This window comes from Tiliqua scincoides, chromosome 3 (genome assembly GCF_035046505.1).
Source record: "Tiliqua scincoides isolate rTilSci1 chromosome 3, rTilSci1.hap2, whole genome shotgun sequence".
In the NCBI taxonomy this organism is placed as follows: domain Eukaryota; kingdom Metazoa; phylum Chordata; class Lepidosauria; order Squamata; family Scincidae; genus Tiliqua; species Tiliqua scincoides.
The window spans coordinates 72364323-72389336 of record NC_089823.1 but is presented as its reverse complement, the minus strand read 5'-3'; the positions used below and the strand labels follow the sequence as shown (position 1 = coordinate 72389336).

Genomic DNA, 25014 nt, shown 5'->3' with positions numbered 1-25014 from the left:
CTATATATGGGGTTATATCTGTAACAGGGGTGGATTATACAATTCATACATCTGGCAACACACTGTACACCACCCTGAGCTCCTTGGAGGAAGAGTTGTGGTAGCGCACTGATTGGGAGAATACAAAGAGAAAGATTATATCTTAGTTTCATTTGAAAGAATGAAAGGACAGAATATTCAGGAGTCAGGAAGGAGCACACACTTCTACATCTATGGTAATACCTCCTCAATGCCCCCATGACATATGCATGCTCATGAACACACTTTCTATAAACAGAGGAAAAAGCGTCATTAAGTCTGGCCAGTGCAGAGGTGCAAGACTGGAGGTATCTGTATACTGAAAAAAATGCAGATACAATAGATGCAAATAGGACCCCAAAAGCTGAATTAGAAAGTATTTCTAAATATAACTCATGAAATAGTTATGATAGTAAAAACAGTTTTACAAAGAGCATTTATAAATGGTGATATTGATCCCCTAGAACTGTTTGTGGTGAAATTAAGAAACTGAGAATTTGTCTATTTTCAAAACAAAGTATAGTATTATCACACTCTATGTGTAGAGGTGTTTAAAATATCCAAATATAAACACAAAACACTACGTTTTGGTATTCAAGATATTTTCCAGAAATTAAAATATAGGTGGGACCTTGGTATCCATCGATTTGGTATCCACTGATTTGACTGACCACTGATACTGAGGTCCACTTTTAAATGCTTGTAACAAGGAAAAAAAGCACCAAAATCCAATTTCTTACCTTTGTGCTGTTAAATAATTATAATTTCCTTCTATTAGATTTCATTATTCACCCCATCTACTGGCTGAATGTGGTACAGTGTCTATATACCAATGCATACTGGGGTGAAATAGAGGAGCAAGAAACCTGCAAATGGGTCTTTGAAGTTATTTTTCCACTGATTTGGTATCCACTGATTTTTTTTATCCACTAAAGATTTTAGAATTGAACCCCAGTGGATAATGAGGCACGACCAGTAGACTATGCTCTTTTCTCACTAGAACAGACAACAGGGTGTAGTCTAAGAATGTATGGACATATCCAAGTGTAACAGTGTATTCAATAATATTTAGGGGATCACTTGGACTGGAAGAGACTCTCCCCAAAACTATAAGAACGAACACGTACATTCCCCCCCCTAGATTTAGAATGGGAGGATGTGACAGACAACATGACTATTCAAGCCTTATCAAAGTAGAGAAATAATTGGAGTATGGAATTGCACTTACATATATGTTTCTATGCATGCTTTTCAGCACTGTTCCTAAAGCCCTGTTTTTTGACCCAGAATTAAAACCTGCTACAACACACATGTAAGAAATATTTGATTGCTGACAAGTGCACTATGAATTTTCAAAATGCAGTATGTGAGAGTCGCAAAAAGCAAGCTCAATAGAATAGAATCTATTGCAACTGCACTCCTGACGCGGAAAACAGTTGAAGAAAAATATGCACCTTAGTTCCTTTTCAATGCCTTTTCTAGCATATTTCTCCACTCTCTTTAAAAAATTTTTTCTATTACTTATTTTATAAACAAATCAGAGCTGTGTAGATAATTATAGCTACTTATTACCTCTTAAATGCAGATATGAGGAGTGAAATAGCTATAGTGTATCACATCAGTGGTTAATGAAACATGTAACTGTATATGATAGACGGAAGAGAGCATATGCAGTTTTAAAAGATGAGCACATAAAATTCTAAGAACATTATTGGTAAATAAATTTTACTGTTATAAGCAATGGTTCTTTTTTTTTCCTTTTACCCCAGAAATAAAATTGTATGCTCTTTGCCTTCTTCCAATTACCTGGTATTTAGTTTTGAGTTTCATCAGATAAGCAACTGGCAGTTTAAAGCATTGGGTTAATCATCCGGTTACAAGAATCATAGCTGGCTACTGACAGAATATTATTGATTCTACTATTAAGACAACAATGGTGAGCTCCTGACACCACGTGCACATTTTGCAAAGACAAGAAGTTTGAGTTGGCCTGAACAAAATTTTTAGCTATGTTATTATAGTTATTTTATGGCTCCACAACTTGGACAGTATAAAAAGAGAAAATCACTTGTATTGACAGATTTGTCCTTCTGAATATGGTAGAACATATGTCTGGAATGATGGCCTTTTAAGTATGAAATGATACAGAACCATGTTTCAGTTAGTAGTTGGCAACCTTCAGTCTCGGAAGACTATGGTATCGCGCTCTGAATGGTGGTTCTGGAACAGTGTCTAGTGTGGCTGAAAAGGCCAATCCGGGAGTGACAATCCCTTCCACACTGGGAGCAAGTGTAGTCTGTCCCTGGTCTGTCTCCCTGGCTACGGGCCTTCCTTCTTTGTCAGTCTGTTGGCCAAGTGTCTCTTCAAACTGGGAGAGGCCGTGCTGCACAGCCTACCTCCAAACGGGACACTCAGAGACCAGGGTTTCCCATCTGTTGAGGTCTAATTCTAAGACCTTCAGATCCCTCTTGCAGATATCCTTGTATCGCAGCTGTGGTCTACCTGTAGGGTGCTTTCCCTGCACGAGTTCTCCATAGAAGATATCCTTTGGGATCCGGCCACCATCCATTCTCACAACATGACCAAGACAATGCAGGCGTCTGTTTCAGCAGTGTATACATGCTAGGGATTCCAGCTCATTCCAGGACTGTGTTGTTTGGAACTTTGTCTTGCCAGGTGATACCGAGGATGCATCGGAGGCAGCGCATGTGGAAAGCGTTCAGCTTCCTCTCCTGACGTGTGCGAAGAGTCCATGACTCACTGCAGTACAGAAGTGTACTCAAGACACAAGCTCTGTAAACCTGGCTCTTGGTATGTTCCATCAGCTTCTTGTTGGATCATACTCTCTTTGTGAGTCTGGAAAACGTGGTAGCTGCTTTACCGATGCGTTTGTTTAGCTCGGTATCGAGAGAAAGTGTCAGAGATCGCTGAGCCAAAGTACACAAAGTCATGGACAAGCTCCAGTTCATGCGTAGAGATTGCAATGCAGGGAGGTGAGGTGAGTCCACATCCTGAACCATGACCTGTGTTTTCTTCAGGTTGATTATCAGTCCAAAGTCTGACAGAGTCCAAATGTTTCAGTTATGGTGTTCTGAAATGAACATTTTCAATATATGTTGTATTGTGAACTTCATTCTCTCTATATCCACTCCAGCATGGATTCTTTCCTCTATTTCAAGGCTGCAATATCCATAGTTCTCCCGAGTTGGGGCAGCTATGGTTAGTGCCAACTCCCAAACCATGATTTGCAATTTGCACAATTTAGACTTTATAGTCAAAGTATGGTTATCTATGGTTATCAAAGTAACAGAGAATGGTAGGAAGGACCTACATGCTAGATAGGAGAAGAGAATGTGTGAACCTGCAGCACATTCATAGTCAGAGGATTATCTGGAAGGTGTGATGTTTTAGAAGGGCATTGTAAAAGATGCTTTTATAAATGGGAACTAAAATCATATATACTTTTACACAAAGTCAATTAATATATAGGGGTCTCTGTTATGTCTCCCCATTATGCTTTTCCCCACATTTATGTACTCAACTTTTTGAAAAAATCAGATGTAGAGTTTCCCTGCACTTATATCCTTTACTGCCTGCATATCTTTCTTTCTCCACAAGCTCTTAAAGGTACATTCCAACTATTTGGATTTTGCTGATGCTGGGCCTTTCTCCTGTCTCCAAACCTGCCAAGCTCTTAAAGGGACATTATTATTTCTTACAATACTGTCAGTTTTGGCACTGTGGCTTTTGTCATTAATTAGAACAGTACAGACAGTAACCCCCCCCCCCGTCTGCTTCTCTTCTTTCTCTCCCTTGACATCCTGTGCTACTGCTGCCACCACCACTTCATTTAATGGCTGTAGAGAATGGGGAGGGCTTACCTTTCTCCCTCAGCATTCAGCAGTACTATCACCATTGCTGCCGCCTCCTCTTCCTCCAATATTCAGCAGAGGAAATGCTGGGACCAGCATTCCCTCTGTGGCCATTAGAGCAGCAGCGAGTGCACTTGACACTGAAGGAAAGAGTTAAGGAGGGAAGGTTGGGGGGCATACCTCCAAGGCAGAGGTTAGGGGCTTACCTTGGTTCCAGCATCTAGCACCACTGTTGCTGCTTCTTCTAGTAAAGAGGAAATGGCCACTGGCCATTAGGTGGTGGAAGCGGCTGCACTGGATCCTGAGGGAGAGGCAAGTCATCCTCATCTTCTACTTGATGTCTAGCACTGCTTCCACCTCCTCCAATGACTGAGGAGTGAATGCTTCTCTCTGTGGCCATCAAAGGAAGCTGAAGTGGCACTGCCACATGCCAAGTGAGAAAGGTAAGCCCCTCATGTACCTCTCTCCCTTGGGCTCTGGTGTTGCTACTACTTCCTTTACTGGCCATGGAAAGAATGCTGGGCTCCTTGCATTCCCTCTCCTGGCCATTACAAGAGGCAACAGTGGTGCTGGATGCTAAGGGAGAAAGATCGCATGCCTTATCCTCCACTAACATGCTGCAGCACAAGAAGCGGTTGGACTCCATGGAGGTGGCAGGCTGGGCATGGGGTATCCCCCACCAACTCACTGCCTCCCCTAATTTGCTGCCTGACTTGAAGTTCTCAACTTGCAGAACAGATGGGCTGACCCTGTGGGAGGAGGTGTACTGGTTTATACATATTCAGGACTACATACCACACTCTACAATTCCTATCCTTATCTTATTCCATTGTTTGTGAAAAAAAATTCCCCTCTAAGTCCAATGAAGCTCATGAATGTATGCACACATTAACCCTTACTTACATTATTTTTATGGAGAAAAATATAGCATATTAATTTGTTTCACTATGAGTTCAAACTTTCCAGCCCATAACTTCAATGTACAAATGGGACCTACTGTACTACACAAAATATTCATGTGGCAAGTGATTAAGAAGTAGGGCATAAAGCTTTAGCTATATCCCCAACTTCACTGTGAGGTTTCAGCAACTGATTTCCATACTTCCTACTGATCTCTCCTCCCTTTTCCAGGCACAGTGGAGCCCTGTTGCCTGAAAAATGCAGCCCATTTTCTTCTGCTTTCTTGCTAAGCCCTTACCTTCCTTCCTACCACCACATAAAGGAGATAATGAATTAGCAGCATAACCCTATCACCTGTTTGGGATTTCCTCACTATAGTACGCAGCCAACATGTTCTAGTTTTTGCTGGGGCCCCTTTTGTCCTCTCTCGACCACTAAGCCCTCTCATCTCCATTGACCTTGTTACAGTGCAATTCATTCGCTTACTATATAATGCTTTACTCTTATTTTACAGCACAATCCTATGTTGGTTTCCTCAGAAATAAGCTCCATTAAATTCTACAGAACTCCCTCCCAGGAAAGTGTGGTTTACCACAAAATCCTTAATATGCTCACTCACACACAAATCTCAGGGTCCAAACTTAACCAACTTTCTAGCACCAGTACAGCTGCAATGAAGCAAATGTTCCTTACCTTGAGGAGACCTCTGTGACTGCCACCACTACCACCACAGGAGGCAGAGCACACCCCATTGTCATTGCTGCATCAGCACTGGAAAGTTGGATAGGACTGGGCCCTCACTGTGTTTAATGGGGCTTACTCCCCAGTAAGTCTGCTTAGGATTCTAGCCTCAGTATTCTCCAGTACCTATAATGTAAACTTTCAGAAACCATTCAATTTGTGTAGCACTGTTAAAAGAACTAAGATGAAACACTATATTGTTATTTTAAGAACAAATGCTCAGAAATGTTTCTGGGTTGAGGAAATGCAAGCTGAACTCAGTGATTTGTTATTCTAATATATATACTTTTAAAACAAAAAACACTTCCACAATGATGTGTTATTTAAGAACTGCATTCCCTGAACTGTGGTTCTGTAATAATTTCTTTTCACAAAACCAAATAAAGATTTACATTCTGGATACAAGAATGGGTGAACCTAAAAAAAGAGGATTACCTCAAAAGAGTTGTAGTGTACAGGAGGAAATATTTTATTTTATAGAACAACTTGCCATATCAAAAATGATGACGTGCACAAGAAAAGTGCATTATTGAAAAATGATTCCCTACATGATAGAGTTATGAAATCCAGAGGAAATAAGAAAGCTTTTAGATGAGCTCATGATATTGCACCAGGCTTGGCTTCACATACAACACTATTGTGAAACTCATGGATGCCAATTTTATATAATCATCAAGCTTGTAAAAGAAAAATTGAAGCTACTCAAACTCAGACTGAGCATTCTTTCATGCAAACAAGAAACCAAATTTTATCGTGACGTTTGTGTGTGCTGAAGCAAGGGACAATATTGTAACAAACGTGCAATATAAAATGTATTTTAGTTTTCACTTTCCATATAAAATATTATCGAAGAGCAACTCTGCATGGATTGCATCATAATACGACCAATTGAAACTCAGCAAGGAGAAAGGCTGAAAATATATTAAAGTTTCTGCCTCACTAAATGAGACTAGAATTGTACATCTTATTTAAAATATTAACCTATTCTATTAAATATATATAGTATAACCAGATGCTAGATTCATCAGGTAGAAAACCAAAACTCTACAAGGTGCTCTGCAGTTCCTTACTGCAGAGGCACCAAAAATTCACAAATTTTTCCCCATGTGCCAGAGCCACTTTGTCCACCCCCAAAAATATTCCAAGCTAAATTTCATATGTATTCAACAGTCATCTCCCCCTTCTTGGATGCCAAATACAGATCATGTGCTTTATTATCAAGGATCCTATATATTTAATTTACTGTATATGCTGTTTTTACTTCCAGCATGGAACTCAAGGTGATGTACGTAGGGCCACTAAGCAGGTATTCATCCAAGATGTTGTCTGCATTTGGTGTTTCAGACAATTTGAATGTTCAAGGATACCAGAAATAGTAGTGTTGTCAATAATTGTGCTCTAATAAAATAGCAACGTTTTCCTTCAACAAATCAGTTGCAGCTATTAACAACTTGTCTGTTTCACCTCTCAAACAGGTGAATCTTTCTCTTTCCTGCCAAGCCATTCAGCTGAAATGCAGCACAGAGCACCTGTGTTACAAAAGTTTAACACAAAAAAACCAAAAATCTAAAGCATCACAGCTTGCCTTTGCCCACCTCCTGTTCCCACTCAAAATTAATTCTTGCTTTACCAAGAAAAATGCTACAAAAATCCAAATTAATTATGAAGAATTCTCCTACCTAGGGACTGGTAGAGCTCAGTCATTTTAGGATGATCCCAGCAGGTGGTTTGAGTCTCATGACTGCAAAACAAAATCAGATTAAAATATGAATATGTTAAACTCATGCTAGTCACAACAGCTTGCATTATAATGATTTACTTCCTAAACAAATTGCTGTTAAGTAGCCTGCAGTTCAGTTACTCACAAAAGTGAGCAGAATGTAATAATATAATGGGGTTCAGCTGATATAAACAAGACCTTTAAAAAAAATTCTGCCATTTTCAAGGTCAAATAACAGGTAGTATAACTCTTTACCTAATAATACAAATTGTAGTTATCGGATTTGTCCAAACCTAAACATAAGCATATTGGCACTACGGGTTCGGAATTCATACAAATCAGTTCTTAGATCAAACATAAATTGCTTCACGCAATCATGAAGCAATGAGCACTCTATAGCAGTCAACCCGATCCTCAAAATGGGCAACAACTCATGGAAGTTGACTGGGATTTACAAGGAATTACTATGTTTGTAAGCATAAAACACAATTACATTTTCTTATAGGTCTACGAAATGCAATCATTACTTACCTTTAGCACAAAAAATGTGAAAGTAAAATCTGTTCCTATTTGCACATTTCTTACCAATTGTAAGCTATGTTAAGAAATGGAAGTTGCACTGTGACTTCATACCATCCACAGAAAAGAAATAATCTTTTACTAGCATATCATATTGCTGTTTTGTTGAGGAGAAGAGATTTAGGAATACAGTTCTCTCAACACTGCCTTTGAGGTAGGAGCATCTTTGCCCTCTCCCCTCTGCACATGAGACAGAAGCAGGCAAATGGAAGCACCCTATTGGTTGCTTCATTGAAAAGGACTGGGTCCAAGGCAGCCATTAACTGAGCATGCCTTCAGCTAAGTTGACCCTGAGTGATCTTCAACCCCCAATCACCCACCTGATGAGTGATCTGAGGCTAGCTGGTTGCCACATGGGGTAGGGTAGGAATTTTTCATTATTCATATGATTAGTTTATTCTAAGCAGCTTTTTTTTTGTGTGCTTAACCCAGACAATTGTTAAGGTGGTGGGTTTTATAACCAGGTTGGTCACGACTGGCAGGTATAATGCAGGGAAGGAAATAAGAGTAGGGAATATTGATGTTCACCCTCCGACTCTTCCCCAAGAGTCAGTGGGGAAGCCAGTGCCAATCCCCAAGGGCTGTCTGGCTCAGAGATGCTGGATAGTAAAACTCTTGTGCCTGAACTGTATAATTGACCTCAGAGGCTTTCCAGCAGGGCTGTGCATATGGGTGTGTGCAATTAATTGATTCAACAGCTTCTCGTCTTGGTATTGAAAAGCAGCGATTGTCAGCAGAAGGTTCTCAGCTTTGAGTAAGGATGGGAACACTAGTAGGAAGAAATTGACTTTTGCTTTCTGCCTCCTCCACGGTAAGTCCTTACCAGGGTGGGGATGGGAGTATCTGATAGCAGGACGTGCTGCAGGGTTTTTGGAGAGTATCTTGTTGAATTGGTATTGATTGAATAAATGTGGCTGAATCATGATCCACAGCTCTGTCTTGTGTATTTATTTGGGAGGAGGGCAGGTTAAGGATTGTGGCTCGTCCATGTGATAATTCCTGGATAGTACTTTTGACAATGAGGTGCTTCATGCTTACATAGTAGAATCTGAAAAAGTTCAAAAACTGGTACATTTCGTAAAACTCTAGCTCAGTGTTTCTCAACTGTCTGTTGCAACCCGATTGTTGGTGGGCAATGAAACTGAAACCAAGAGCTGAATAGGAAAATGTATTGAGCCCTATGGAAACGGAAACGGAGCAGAACATTCATGTTTACTTATGAGTAGGCAACCACATCTCAGTCCACATTGAAGGGCAGGCCAAAATGAAACACGACACCACGGTACCAATCTGATGGACACAGGCTCTAGAAAGCACTCGAGAAAGAAGTACTCCCCAAACTGACAAGAAAAATGTATTGAGCCCTATGGAAACTGAAACAAGTCTTGAAAAGGTAGGTGGGTCCTGATAGAGTGTAATTTTAAAAAGTGGGTCCAGGTGCTAAAACATTTGGGAACCACTGTTCCAGCTCACTATAAAAAAGGGGATGAACATTTGTTGTCAGTGACCTGCTGACTCATCTATCATGTTTGGTTTTCAGCACATTCCATACTAGAGTTCACAGTTTAGTCACAGAAAACACTAAAGGTAAAAAAAAAAAGCCATCTCGGTAAAAACATTTGAATTGAACTAATACTCATTGACCTTGGCATTCTTCCTTCTCAGCAAAAGAAGAAAAAGAGCAAATGGAACATCACAGACACCTTGTTCTTTGCACACAAACATAAAGAGTACAAGTAGCAGTTGACTGCAACACCACCACAACACACATGGAAATGACTGGGAGAGGGAATGTCTGTTTCTAAAGCTAAGTGAGAAAAGGAAGCTATGAAAGTTAGATTAATTCCCTACAGTGCTACCAGAGCTAGCATGCTTAGAACACCTGTGTAGTAGAAATTGCTTGCAACACCCCTACCGATTCCACCCAATGCTCAAAGCTGTATTCAGGCACACCCCAGCTTAGAGCAGAGTTCCATTCTGTCCACCCCTACATAAGTCCATTTTTAATCTAAGCTGAATATCTTTCTGTGTATGTGCAGACCCATGGAAGTGTTTGGGATACATAGGGAAAGAGCTTTGTGAAGAGAAGATGGTCAAAAGAATATATAGGTTATTGAATTCTTCGCATAAATTCAAAAAACCTAAGTCAAGACTTACACGTCAATAAACTTCTGTATTTGAAAATGAAGCAATCATTACAAAGCCTCCAATTATTTCTCCTCCAAAAGATTCCTAAATACAGGCTGCACTGCAGCTTCTAGAACAGAGGTTCCCAACCTTCTTTTGAGATGCCACCCCCTTAAGTCATTTCTGCCCAATGCTGCACATATGCAACAGGGATCATATGTGTACACCAAATGGGTTAAGTAGGATAGAGATGCGACCAGGGAACTATAGTATCTAATGACCACAGTGTCATTAGAACAGCACTTCCAGGTTTTGCCACAACTGTTATCACCAAACATGTGCAAGTAATAAAAAACCTTTTACTTTCACATGTTCAGTGATGACAACAGCAGCACCTGGAAGTGCTATTCTAATGGTATCACAGGTCCCTGGTTGTGTTACTACCCTTCTTAAGAGCGTAGCATTCCAAAAGAAGTTTGGAAACATCCGCCCTGGGTGGTTGCAACCCCAAGTTGGGGTCACTCTTCTAGAACTATTCAGCACTTAAAAAAACAAATGATTATTTGATAAATTTGGTTTTAAGAGGATAAATTCTGTTGAGCAGCTAAATCCTGAGCTGCCCGGCACCTAGAGGAGTAGCGGACTAGGAGTAACCAAAATGGCTGCCGTTGCATTCTATGGCTGCCGGTGGTTCCTTGGGGGAAGGGAACATTCATTCCCATCCCCTATGTAAGGGAGGAGGCCCTGCAATTGTGCTACTTGACTCTGTGCTGGCACAGAGTAAAGTAGCCTGGTGTTGTGCCGAGAGGCCTGACATGGGGCTCTGGATCCGAAAGAACCCCCTTCCGCCCCACTCCCTCCCCATACCCTAGAATGCCTCCCCCCTGCCCTGACTTACTGATCCGCCACCTGGAACTTGCCTCGGGTTCCGACCAGTGACCTCCGCCCAGTGCTGGCTCAGCACAGGCTCACATTGTGCCAGCCCAGTAGTGAGTGTCACAAGTAAACTTGCCATAAGGCACACAACACTCAGCACTGGCAATAGGTTTGTTTTGGCCCAATAGGATAGAACCCTTAATTTTACGATTTCAGGGTTTTTTTATATTAAAATTAGATGAAGCTGTAGAGTCCATGGAACTTAGTAGAAACATTTATTTCTACTTATTAAGTCCTTTCTGATCCTAGGCCTTTGAGTGAAAATTTATCCTAATAAAGTTACAGTACTGTATGTTTGAATAATCCATATCATAGCATCTCAGAGAAATGGCAGGATTGCTCACTTAAAGGAAGTCAAGGTCACTCTGCACCACAAATCTGTGACATTGTGGCTACTGTATTTTGAAAACATTTTCTGTTTTAAAATTATCTCAGTCATTGCTCTAAAACCACATCCACATTTTAAAATGCTCTAAATGGCAATCCACACAGAAATCCTTAATTTGGAGAGACTGTGTGTATGTGTACAACACACACACACACACACACACACACACACACACACACACACACACACACACAGAGAGAGAGAGAGAGAGAGAGAGAGAGAGAGAGAGAGAGAGAGAGAGAGAGAGAGAATAGATCTATAAACATTCATTAACTTTTTTGTTTGCTTGCAATACCATTGCTGAAGCCATTAATGATTCTTCCACTCAGTCTAACTTTTTATTATGGTTGCAAATTCATTGTCCTCTCACTTCACTCAGTTCTTCCCATCAAGATTCTATACCTTCTGCCCATAGGCCTTCTTCACTAACACTTTAATTTCTTAGCAGTTCAGATGTTCATTGAGCATTCCACAAGATCATAGCAGGTCACCCAACGTTTAAAGGGATTCATTCACCTTTGCTCCAGGCTTCTGGACATAACTAAGTACATAATATGAGCGACAGCAAAGACAAAAGCGAAATTTAATTGCAGGATTATACTACAAACAAAACAAAACCCTCCAACTGCTTTGGGCAGGCCACTTTTTAATCAATTTACATAAATCTATATGCTTTGCACATTTTTACAGTTGATTCACCTCAGCACTAAGCACTTCCATTAAGTACGTACACTAAAACAACATTCATATTCTGAAATACAGTAACCCAGGGGTATCAAACTCATTTCATACAGAGGGACGAATAGCATTCATGATGCCTTCTGAGGGCCAGAAGTGATGCCATTAGGCAAGAAGTGATGTCATTAAACTGGTCATAACCAAAAATATGCACCACTTTTTCTCACTTAGGAACTCATTAGTTGCAAATGACAGAAGAGAAAATACAAAAATCTTGATAGTTATATTACTGTTAATAATAATCTTTCAAGATATGAGAGAAGCTACCCTTTCAGCAGTAACACCTCAGCACTGCTCAGCAGCTGAGAGCCTAAGGGCCAGATAAAAAGCTTTCGCAGGCCGCATCCGGTCCCCGGACCTTATGTTTGACGACCCTGCAGTAACCCATTGATACGAAGTTATCAAACTGCTACAAACTTCAGGTACAATGCAGTCCACTCACACATCAGTCATAAGTACAGTGTATCCTAGCCTTTGAATCTACTGCAGCCCACCATAGGAGATCCAATACCTCAAAGAATATTCCATAGCTCCTCCTTGTATTGTCCAGGCCATGTGCCTGGGGCTAGGATGAAGCAGAACAGAATCTTTATTGAGACAGACACTTGATTTGATATATTTGATTACTATACTATCAGCTTCCTGGATCTTGTGTAAAGTGGCTGGCCCAGGCAGAATGAAAGCTGGCTCTGAGGCACCTACTCTGACCATGCCAAGCCTATTTCAGAGTTGCAAGCCTGGCGGGGCCATGGCATGCTGTGAGAGCTCCATGAGTGTGCTGGCATCCAAAGAAGAACAAGTGAGCTCCATACATTAGTCCCAGTGCTGGGCCATGCCCTATGTTAGCACAGAGCACTAAAATTCCATTAAGATGATGTTTGTCAAAATGTAATTTCCAAGTCCAACCATACTGTGTGAACGGATAGCATATGAATCTGATTTCCTGGGGCTGCGTATTCCAGGTTTAAACTACACAGTAAATTCAAATGTGTGTAACAGAGCCACTTTTCCTCCTTTAAAGCTGCTTCCCACAGTGACAATCAGGGGTGGGAACAGAGGACGAGGGAGTTAATAACCAAAAAAACCTTTCCACCCCACATACTGTGGGGAAAGCCACAGAGGTGGATCAGTGAAATGATTAGGTGTCCCTGATAGCTCCCCCCTTGGGAAGCAGCTTTGTTCATTTAAAAAGAAATGTCAGGCTTCCATTATTTGCACTTGTATGTAATGGGTAGTTTGAACCTCAGAGTCAGTTTTGAAGTTCCCCAATTTCAAAAGCAGCCTTGGGTACGACCAACTGAGCCAATGTATTGAACCCATTAATATAATACAGGAAAGACTCCTGCGTTAGCAGAAAAGCAGTGTATGAGTAGGTCCTAATAAGAACAGAGTGAAATCAAATCACACCCAATGTTTATCAATGCCCTCTCCTAAATAGGTTTTCACAGGAAATTGCAAATTCTAACTCTGACCTGAACGGAACATATCTTTCAGTCAAACAAGTGTCATGCGGCAATTGCGACACTATTCTTTAACAAAAATAGCTTATGGATCCATTTTAGTAATTGTTAAGTAAATCATAATATGCAGAAGAGAAAAAAAAATGGACTCAAGAACCAGAAGCACTTCTCTTACTTCTGTATGAAATGTGAAGGAAACCTGAACATCATTTGCTAAGGATTCTATGAAGGCTGAGAGTGACTGTAAAGAGCAAGAGCAGATTTTACTGGTACTTTATATTCAGAACACAAGAAGGCTGCAGCTATTTCACTTCAACTAGAAAGTGTTCCTTCTTTCTGAACATTTTCAGCTTAGAAAGTTATCAACAATTCCACACACAGGCACAGCTGAAGGAAAGGTTAGACTCCACAGAGACTTCCCTTCATAAGCCTCTTTGCCATTTTCAAAGGCCATTTAATTGTTAGCTTTGGGGCTGCTTGAATGGGGGGAGAATTGTACACGTACACACACACACACACACACACACAAAATGTGAAGTGAAATGCCAACTCAGCAACTCTAAGCATTCTCAACCATGCTTGGGAACACAGTTAACGTCTTCAATAGATCTGCAGCAATTTTTAACTCAAATGAGCAAGTCTCTCAAAAGCACACAGGTTTTTATCCAAAGAAGTCTAAACATGCTGATTGTGGCACATTCTTGCCACAATGCTCAAATAGGGAGGCAGGGGAAACAGCAAGCACGTTCAATACCAAAAGCACAACTGCAATGAATTATTGCCACTATATTCCCCAACTCCAAGAACTCTCAACTGTAGCATAGAAAATGATTTAGTATGCAATTCTGTAACCTTTACCTGAATGAGACAGTGAAATCAATGGACTTACTTCTAAATTGACATGCTTAACCCATTTCTGCTCAGACCACAGGTGTACACATTTGAACCCTGTTGCATATATGCAATGTTGGGCAGAAATGGCTTAAGTTTGGGTTGAGGAGGACATGGGCCTGGGAGATGGAGCTAGCTGATGCTTCTACTCTCCCTTTACCTGGGTTCAGCTAACCCATTTTTCAGGTGCCCAAACAGGGCTACTAAGGCAACCCATCTAGTTAGTTTCCTCTACTTGGTGTTTGAGGTATCCTTACATAGTTGATTCCAGGACACACTGGCTGAACTTCTAAGAATGTCCATTTATATTAAATGGCTCCAAGGAATCCTTGCTTCTGTTAATAGTGCTTATGAATCAATTCAAGTTGATGCCCTAGTTTCAAGTTGAGAACACAAATTCAGTATCTGAAGCAAAAGTGTTCAACTGGAGTGCTTTTGATTATTTTTTTTGGGGGGGATAGGACTTAAAGCAATTAATTACCCTACAGTTTTACCTAAATTGACGTAAATATTGTGGCATCATTATTTTAAAGAATGATTATTAACTAAATGGCAGAAAACCCACCAGATAGAGGATCAGAGTGGAGAACGGGGTTCCTTCCAAAGCCAAACCCTCAGTTTGTTTAAGGAGCCAGTAAGCCTGCTTCTACCCTGAAAGAATCATTTGCACAGAGGATTATAGTGCACATGCTCAGTTCTCTCAGAGACAGGAATTGCCAAATCTGAAACAAACTGGAAATTAACTCCAAAATGCAGAGTTCTGAAATACATATTATTTCCTCCCTAAACCAGGTAGGAAGCTGACTAGAGTATATAAGCAAAAGATTTTTCCCTGTGTGTGCACATTCTGGTCTCAGTATTCCATCCTCACGGCTAACAAGACCAGCTAGGAAGCAGAAAAGGAATGGATGAAGTATGGATTGCTTTACTCATTGGAAGGTGAAATGAAGACTCTCCCACCTTCTGTTGCAGGATAACTGGTGGGCTCTACTGGATGCAATTGCCTGGTTGGTTGGCAACCTTCAGTCTCGAAAGACTATGGTATAAGCCTACAGCACCCAGTATTCCCAAGCAGTCTCCCATCCAAGTACTAACCAGGCCTGACCCTGCTTAGCCTCCAAGATCTGGAGTACAAACAAAAGGAAGCAGCAGGTAGAGAGTCTTCCTTGAACTTACGATCAACCATGAACATGGGCTGAGAGACTGACCAATTTAGTCAGACTTTCCTTGTGGAAGATTCATGTGAAGATTATCCCATTCAGGTTCAGCCTCTCAACAAGGCAACTCAACCTCACCTTCAGAGCAGAGTACAGCAGCTCCCTAGTAAGAAAAGGGGCCTGCCATCAGCTGAGAATTAGTGTTACCAAGACAGAGTCCTAAGCTGCTTCAGACATATAGGATATAAAAAAATATAAAAAGAATTTCATGTTACAATATTCAGAGGATTCAGTTGCTTAGATGCAATCATGTAGTCACATAAAACATTCTCTCCAGAGAGTTCATACTGGTTTCATTGCAAACTGGCAAGTACATGAAATTGGTATACCATTATTGAGGACAAAAAATAGGAACATTCCCGCACTAGAATTGCAAAGATTTTCTGGAGGAGGATTTAGGTGCAGATCGTTTAAGATGCATTCCAATTTCTCTTTAAACAGATCCTCATTACTGGAGTGCTCCGGGTTTCATTTTCTTCCTTCTACACTCTTTAAAACTTATTTAAAAAGCAAACAAAAAAATCAGCAGAAATAGAAATGGCACCAACTCCCCCTTCCCTCCCAAATATTAGAAGCTTGGTGATGTATGCTCACAGGCACATCTTCCCATATTTCTAAATATGCATCCTGAGCTCAGATGCATCTTTTCTTCCACATAAGTGTTTTAAATTTATATATTTTAATCTCATAAAATTCTATCATGTTTACTAAGAACTTTTTGTAGAAAAAAGTGTGAGCAAGTAAGTGCACATCACTCTTCAAATTATGATATTCTTAATTTTCAACATTTGAGCAATCTGGATTGCTCAATCTCCCTCTCCTACAGCCTTATTTGAAAAATGCAGTATGAGCTAGATGTGTATGTGTGAAAAATAACAAATGCTGTCAGGTGGCAACAGGGAACCAGCAACACCTACTTACTAATAATCAGAAATTCAAGTACAATTTTATAATGCACTATCAGATTGATGTGATACTGATTTTCACCTTTTGGTTTTCAAATAGCACATGAGGTTACCTCTAGTGTAATTCTGGGGGGGGGGGGGGAATAGGACTTTCCCTGCTTTTGTTAAATTAAGATTAAACCTTCCCAGGAATGCTACTGTAAACAAACTGTTACTCATTCCAAAGAAGGGAGAATTCTGGGCCAATTAAAATCTAACTTCCCTGCAATGGCTGTGATTTAGAACTGCAAACATTTTTTTCTTTTATATCTCCCCACAATTTCCTGGACAGTAAACTAATCAGGGTGAAAATAATAGAATAGTGATGCACAAAGTGGCTGTCTCTAGTGGTTTGTGAAGATTACTGGTTGTCTTCCTCTATAAATCTGGAGTCCATTGATCCACACACTGAAATGGTTTCTGTCTAGTCCTTGGATCATTGTGTTTTTGGAGAAAAAGTTAGCTGTTCAATGCTTTTTATTAGCTTTGGCTGGCATTTTAAGAATTCCAAGATGATGCACAAATAGAGAAGTTTTTGCATTAATATGGAGTACAGCAGAAGGGAGTAAATGTCAACTGCTTCATACAGTATGGTAATTATTTTTCTCTCTCTTTTGATGTGCAGCATTTTATTTTGTGCACTCTGACAGTTGTTAAAGCTTGGTGAGCCAACCCCTCCAGCTGTTACTTGTCCACTGATCTATTTGTTTTTCAAAGCTTATCCTCTTCACTTCTGCCAAAGCAATTTCACTGCAGGGTCTTGTCAAATTCAGGAACAAATAATGAGGACAACAACCAATTCCTTAGTGATAATAGGCCAAAGATCTTTAATAGACCTATGATGTTTGTGCCTTCCAGTTTTGATATCATATAGGTGAGCTCTTCCCAAACAAGTTAAATTTTAAGAGGCAAGCTTGACTACTGAGAACAATTCACATAAGGGTCATTTTGCTAAGAAACACTTAAGGATCAAGAACTATATTAAGTAAAGCCCTACACATGTGCACAATAAAAAGACAATGCAACAGTCATCCAAACACAGCTCTGAAATGCATTTATCCTTCCTACTCAGTGTAAAATATTTTTCCCACACTTAGTACACTGTATTTGTTCTAATCCCCTTCCCAATTCAGATCTAATCCTTTTGCATAAACCAAGCACATTTAGAGAAAACTTACATATAAACCCTGGTATATGAAGATAAAATACTGTATATTTTTCCCACTCTTAAAAGAGAGCTAAAACACACAGCAATCCAACTTCCCCTCTTGACCCTCCTCACAAATATCTGATATTTATCTTCCCCTCCTCATTCCCAACTTCCTGCTCAGTTGCTTCTTACATGTATTGTTTCATTCATACCTACATATTCAGCATGTTCCAACTAGACCACAGTTACCAAGACACTGAAGACACATTAAAGAGAGAGAGAGAGAGAGAGAGAGAGAGAGAGAGAGAGAGAGAGAGAGAAATGCACTGAATTTAATGTCAGTTTGAATTCCCAGAAGAAATCAAGCAGAAATTTGACCTTTTAGCTCAGTGAACAAAAAAGGTATGGTCCCTTTCTTCTGCAGGGTTTCTACACACAAGGTTGGAGAGCATCATTCCTTGTTTACACACACACACACAGAAATGCAGCATGATTAATAGGTACTTTAGAAAGAGTAAGTCTACACAATTGTGGGCATTTTAAGAATTCAAACCTACACACGTCTAGTCATAAGTTCATTCCATTACAGTCCATGGGGCTCACTCCCAGAAAAGTGTGGATAGGATTTTAGCCTTAGAGCCCAATCCTATGCAATGCCCAGTCAGAAGTACATCCCACTATAGTCACTGGGGCTTACTCCCAGCAAAGTGTGGATAGGATTGCAACCTAAACCCAGTGAGGGACAGGAACGTGCTGCTGGGTAAGGCTACTTTGATGTTGCAAGAAACAAATCAGAAAGCTTTTAAAAAGAAAAAAACAAACAAAAAGCCCCATCGTGCTGCTTTCCTCCCCGAAGTGCCCAACCGCGGGGGAAAGGGTTAACCCTGGCAGTGCTCCCCACTCAGCTACCAGCACCTGCACTGAGCACAAGAGAAAACAGCTGGCAGGGAGGGCTCTCCGGCTGCAAATTCCCCTGCAAAGACGCCTCCAGAAGTTTAATTTGCCAGCAGCGCTCAGGTACAAGTGGAAGATCTGCAGGTGGGGAGGGGACAGGGACCGGGCTGGATATCTCATGCCAAACTTACCCTTTGAGTTGCTCCCTCATGGCCCTTCGCTGCACGGAGAAATCAAGAGCGACAGCAGACCAGAGCCCGATTGCGGCTCCCACGCGCAGCCAGGAGTGATTGGCACTGCGGTGGGAGAGGAGCCTTAGCGGGTTAAGGGAGGGAGGCTGCCGGGCGAGACAGGGCGGAGCTCTCCGGCCTCGCCCCCACCTAGTGAACCTGCACACCCCAGCAGGAGAACTCCAAAGGCAGGCGGGGCGGTGGCAGGCAGAGGGGGATGCATTTAAGGTAGAACCCAAAGATGGCATCCAGGGTGCCAGGGCTCCCTGAAGCGCATGGCAGAGAAAGGCAGCCCAGCTCCAGTGATCTCATGCAGCCAGTGAATCATTGCAAGGAGAGCGACGGCTGGTGCTGGCTCCTCCTAGAATGCCCACGATGCTGGGCGACCGACCAGCCAGTGCCAGGGAGAAGGAGAGCACCGGACCCCCCAGTTGCAGTGGAGTGCCCTGAGCAGAGCTCACACGGATGGGCAGCGTCTCTTTTTTTCAGTGGGGAAGACAAAAGGTGGAACTGCTGGCACAGAACAATGTAGTCACTCCAGTCCCAGCCATAGTAGAGCCGGTGCATCCCCCCTCCATGTCAGCTCAGAAGTAAGGATCTTTTGTAATGCAACATCAACACAAATCCCTATCCCACCTGGATTGATATAGCCCCACACCCCCTCCCTCCCATTCCTCCTTCAATTCCTTTTACTGATTTAACCCAGTTCTGCCGGGTCCACATGTGTACACATTTGGCCCCTGTTACGTATATGCAACGGTGGGCAGAAATGGCTTAAGTGGAAAAGAAAAAATAAGGAGTGCAGATGGTCCTCCTGCCTTCTGTATGTTTACATTAGGTTAATATTTACACATGGTTGGTTATACTGATTTAGTTGGCTTCTGTTGCTGCAACAGCTGGGAGATTGAAAGTACTTCAGTATAACTCTGAAGCACTATGCAATAGACAGAAATGTTTAAGGGCCCAATCCGATCCATCTTTCCAGCACCAGTGCAGCCACAATGCAGCCCCAAGGTAAGGGATGCAGCACATGCCTCACTGGCATGATTGCACTGGCACTGGAAAATTGGATAGGATTGGGCTGAACAATCCTGACAGCTGAACGGGCACTTTTTCAAGGGCAACAGAGCAGGTGATTGCACCAGATCGATTCCCTGGGACAAATTCATCATACACAAGATTTAAAATATATAAACAAAAATGCACATAAAACATGTAATTTCATTAATGCATCACTTGTCCCTGATCACAAAACGCCTGTTTAGTCTTGCATCACTTCCATAAGATATTTTATCTCATACTTTGATGGAACTACAGAGTAATCATGTTTTTTGGCAGTAGCCAGTGTTAATGTTCTTCCATGTGTCTTCAGCATTCACATTTGTTGCATGAAGTGCTCCATCAGAGGCTGCTTTCAGCCATACATAATGGCCACGGAGGCATTATGTACATAATACATAAAACAGGAGGCATTCTAGGTATGCAGAATTCAAGTCTCTTGAGCTTTACAGATTACAGAAATATTTGTATCCTGCCCTTCCATCCACCATGTATTCACAGGGCAGTGTACAACAGAGTTAAAAACACTGAATATAATAAAACTATCAAACATAGTAAAACCACATGAAAGAGCCCAGTGACTAAAAAACAAACAAACAGCAGCAAGCAGATAGGTGGAATACTTCCCATCAGATAGTCCAACAAAATAAACAGCATCAATACTTCACAGTCCAAAGGCCCACCAATAAAGCACTGACTTGAAAAGCCAGCAGGAAGGGGTCAAGGCAGACCTCCCTCGGTGGAAAGCACCATAACTTAGATAGTGCTGTAGAAAAGCCTCTACACCAGCGGATTTCAGATGTATAGCACTGGGACCCACTTTTTTAGAATGAGAATCTGTCAGGACCCACCAGAAGTGATGTTATGACCAGAAGTGATGTTATGACTTTACATCATCAAGCAGGAAAACTTTTAACAATCCTAGGCTGCTATCCTACCCACACTTACCCAGGAGTAAGTCCCATTTACTGACATTGTTAAAAGCATATACATAGTAGCCTGTTAAAAGTACAGAGCTATAGCATTTCCCCAGATGCAGTCACACACCAGGGTAAAATCAAGTCTAATATATTAAAAATAAAATATTGAAATGAATGGGGACCCACCTGAAATTGGCTCGCGACCCACCTAGTGGGTTCCGACCCACAGTTTGAGAAACACTGCTCTACACCATACTTCAGATGGTAGAAGGAGAAAGGCCTCTTAAAGTGATTTAAATGTCTAGGTAGGTTCATCTAGGAGAAAATCCCTCAGCCTGCTTTCCAACAGTATAGGGCAATTTAGATTAGCGGCCCAATCCTATTTGCTGAAAAAGCAGTATATATTCTTAATAATAATAATAATAATAATAATAATAATAATAATAATAATAATAATAATAATAATAATAATAATATTATCCTGGTACAAGCAACTTGCACCAGATGTTATCCCTTTCAGAGCTTCCCAACATGCCCCCTTTGTTTCCTCGGACTTGTGCAAGCTATAGAGCTGGCACAGGTCCATGGACACCCATTGGGAATTACAAGGGGCTTACAGAAGGGTAAGGGAAAATATTTTCCCTTATCTTTCCCAAGACTCCTGATTGTCCCCCTGCCATAACTTGCAACACTGTTTTGGCACAGCTGCATACTATGGTGGGGAAAATGATGAGACAGGGCTGTTAGGGTACAAACCACAAAGGCGATTCACTGTGCCTATGGAACCCTCTAATCAGTCTACAGGCCCAGGCAACCAAGTACTGAGAAACTCCAAACACAGAGCCAGATTTCATAGGCCTCATGATAGGTAGATCTAGGCAGACTAGATTCTGAGAATGTGGTTACAAGGGGATAAAAGATGTGAAAGCAAACAAGAGAAATGATTAATTTTTATAATATCTTTTTTAACTTTTATATCGGTGCACAAAGCACTCTGTGTGTGGCCATTTGGGAAAACTTAGTTAGTTTCTCCATTATATTAATCTTCTAGGTTGCTTGTTTGTATGTAACACTAAGTCACGGTTTACATTATGTGAACACCAGCCTAATCCTATGCATGTCTGCTCAGAAGTCTCACTGAGGTGAATGAGTCCAAGGAGGCTTCTATTTTTGCCATAATATTTTGTTATACTTGGAGCTCAGTAATACATTTGGGTAGACTGATTTCTGATGGAGTGAAATATAGGTGAACTGTTAACTGAAACCTAAGTACTACATGTGAAACAAAGCTGCTGCTCACAGCAGCCCCCAGTACCCAAAAAGGCCTCTCCTAAGGACTAGGGGATCCTCAAGAACAGGGTGGGGCATGGAGGCTGCAGCAGGGAGGGAGAATCACCCACCACATGGCCCTTAGTGTGGTCACCCTTAGTGTGAGCAGAAACTACTCATACAAGTTGCTTCTGTCCAAATTTGTGGGGTCCTCTCCTGAAGCCACCATGCCTCACCCTGGTCTTGAGGATCCCTTGACCTTTAGGGGAGTTTGGAGGAGGTACAGGAGACTGCTGTGGGGAGGAGGGAAGTGTTTGCAGGAATGTCCACATGCAGTGCTTATGGTCCAATTCTTTGAAATGCTATGAAATTTTGCATTCAGTACATTAAAGTTTAGAAGCAGTTGTTATAATTTCCATCACTGCTACACTTTTTTTAACTTAAGCACACAATACTTTTAATTCAATAAAGATGTCACCTCTTGTCTGTGGCAAACTAAAGTATCTTCTCTTATGTAGAAATCAGAAAGCACTATACCCCTCCAAAGTAACCAATCCTGAGTCAAGTACCTTGCAATAACTGCTTGTGGGAACACAAACAGTTTGGAGTTTGAGCCTTCAATTCCCAGTCCACCTTAATAGTTGATTGAAGCTGTCCTTTAGCACATTCTGTCTTTTTTCCCCATGCATTGTACCAAGAAATAGGAATATAAAAACTAGTCTGAAATTCTGACACTTTGCATAATCTTCTTTCTCCTTCAGTAACAAATAAAGCATTGTATTCAATTAGACTCACAGCAGGTGAAAACCCCAATTAGTGTATCCATTCTCTTAGGTTTTTTCCCCCCACCTTACACCCACACAGCACCCTTTAAAGTGGGGGGGGGGAAATCTGAGTCATTCCACAATTCAAAAGCAAATTAACGCTTTGATCTCCACATCAGAATGCTATCAGTTGAATAACACTCAATGAAAAACCGCCAATGCTGAGGGATTAAGGCTGACTGACTTCACAATTTCAGAAGTGAAAGAAAATTTTATGTGCTTTTGATTGGTTTACACAAATCTATAAAATCGCTTAGCTACTCCTACCCGCAAAAGCATGTGTTTCCTTCTTATTGGAAACAAACAATACCTAAACTACTCTAAAATGACAAATGTACTACTGTGCTCTGTAGGAAATACAATTATTTGAGCAAATGTGAGGACTGCATTTCAAGAAAATAAAGAATATTTTAAAAAAGTAGAAAAAAACCTGTACAAGAGAATAGGCATGATTAGAGTCAGTATAAATCTTCTCTTTGTAGTTTTTCTCTTTGCTTCTACAGGGTGGGGAAGTCCTCTCATAGTATGAGGTGCAGTTAGGTCCTGACCTTTCCATTTATCTACCTGGCTCTGTATCTGTTGAGGGTACCTCTGAGATTTTTTGCCTTGGAAGCAGATCATGGTCAATAGCCCTGTAGGAATTCTTGTGTGTGTGAATTTGCTACCCCCTGCCAATTATTGACATCCAGCTCTCTCAGGATCTTAAGAAATCTGAAACCCAGTAGATTTTATAGGACAATATGTCAGAGAACTGTGAAAGTACCTGTTTTATACCTTTGTTTAAAAAGACTTTAAAAAATGACAACCGAAGTTGTCATTGTTGGTAACCTCTGATGTACACTGGGAATTCTGACCTAATTTGTTCTGCTGAGACACATTTCCTAGCAAATAGTGATAAATGAAAATAGCCAGATAGGCAGCCCAGTCCTATCCCTGGCCAAAATGGCTATTGCTGCATCCATAGGCACCATGGGGCCACCAGAGGTCTCCTCAGCGGAAGAGGACTTTTATCCCCTTCCCCCCAGGGAAAGCCACAAGCCTTGCAATAGAGCTTCTTAAGTCTGTGCCAGCTATTTTGCCAGAGCAGACTGGAGAGCCTCAGTGTCAGGCTTTGCAGCTCGGAGGATAGGATCCAGCAGAGCAGGGCTCCGCTGGTCCCACCCCTTCCCATCCAGGTTCCTCCCCCACTTTGCCCTCCCCCACTCTGGAACACCTCCTCCCACCCCCCAAGGCCCTAACCACTGCCTGGAGCTCTTACTGTGCTCCAGGTGTCATCCATCTGGCACTGAGTGAGATGCTAGATGCTAGATTCTGGTGCTAGCACTGAATCCTCTCTGAGTGTCACAGGACGTGCCTCACAGCATGTTTGTGACACCTAAGCCCTTAGGCTGCAATCCCAGACAGACTTCCCTGGGAGTAAGACCCATTGAACTCAGTGGGATTTACTTCTGAGTAAGCATGTATAGCATTGTGCTGTTAATTGAGAATATTTTCCATCTGGATATTTTAGGATCTCAGAATGATTCCATCTTTTTCAACTACTCTTGAGTTTGTAGTTTAATTAAAAAGTCAGCATGGGGACAGACCTTAACAAACTGTACCTGATTGACCCGAAATATGCCTTAGAGATTATATAAGTCAATAAGTGAAGTTCACAAGACTGACTCATTTTCTCCAGTTAATCATGTTATCTTCTCTGTTGTCCTTGGGATTTGTCTGTAAAATGAGGCACTGATGGGTATTTTTTTTTTTTATTGTTAATCTTGGGTCCACAGGGAGATGTTCAGCTTTTTGATGTTGCTGAAATTCTCAGGATTGGTAAATCTCCTACTCCTCTGAGATCATGAAGATGTAGTATAATTTATAGAAGTTTTAAACTTGATACCAGTTGAACTGTTCTATTCTTTGCTTGACTTGAAGTCTTCTAAATTAGACCGTACCTCTGTTATTTTGATGATGTCTGCCTATTGATGCAAACTGCTGCTTGTTTTATAAACAGTTATTCTTATTATGCATGGGAAGGATAAATTATGCATGGGAAGGATAAAGTGGATAGAGAGATGCTCTTTCCACTCTCACATAACACCAGAACCAGGGGACATCCACTAAAATTGAGTGTTGGGAGAGTTAGGACAGA

The 25014-nt window shown here is 41.2% G+C and overlaps 1 protein-coding gene across 4 annotated transcripts in view; it reads right to left on the bottom strand.

Annotated features, from left to right (window-relative positions):
• The window catches only part of DMD (dystrophin), a 1248719-nt gene that overhangs the window by 92202 nt on the left and 1131503 nt on the right, over positions 1–25014 (bottom strand). For all 4 annotated transcript variants that reach the window (XM_066619666.1, XM_066619670.1, XM_066619667.1 and 1 more), the window contains one exon: positions 7211–7272. In XM_066619666.1, coding sequence (XP_066475763.1) covers positions 7211–7272 — 62 coding nt within the window. The remainder of the gene's footprint in view (positions 1–7210; positions 7273–25014) is intronic.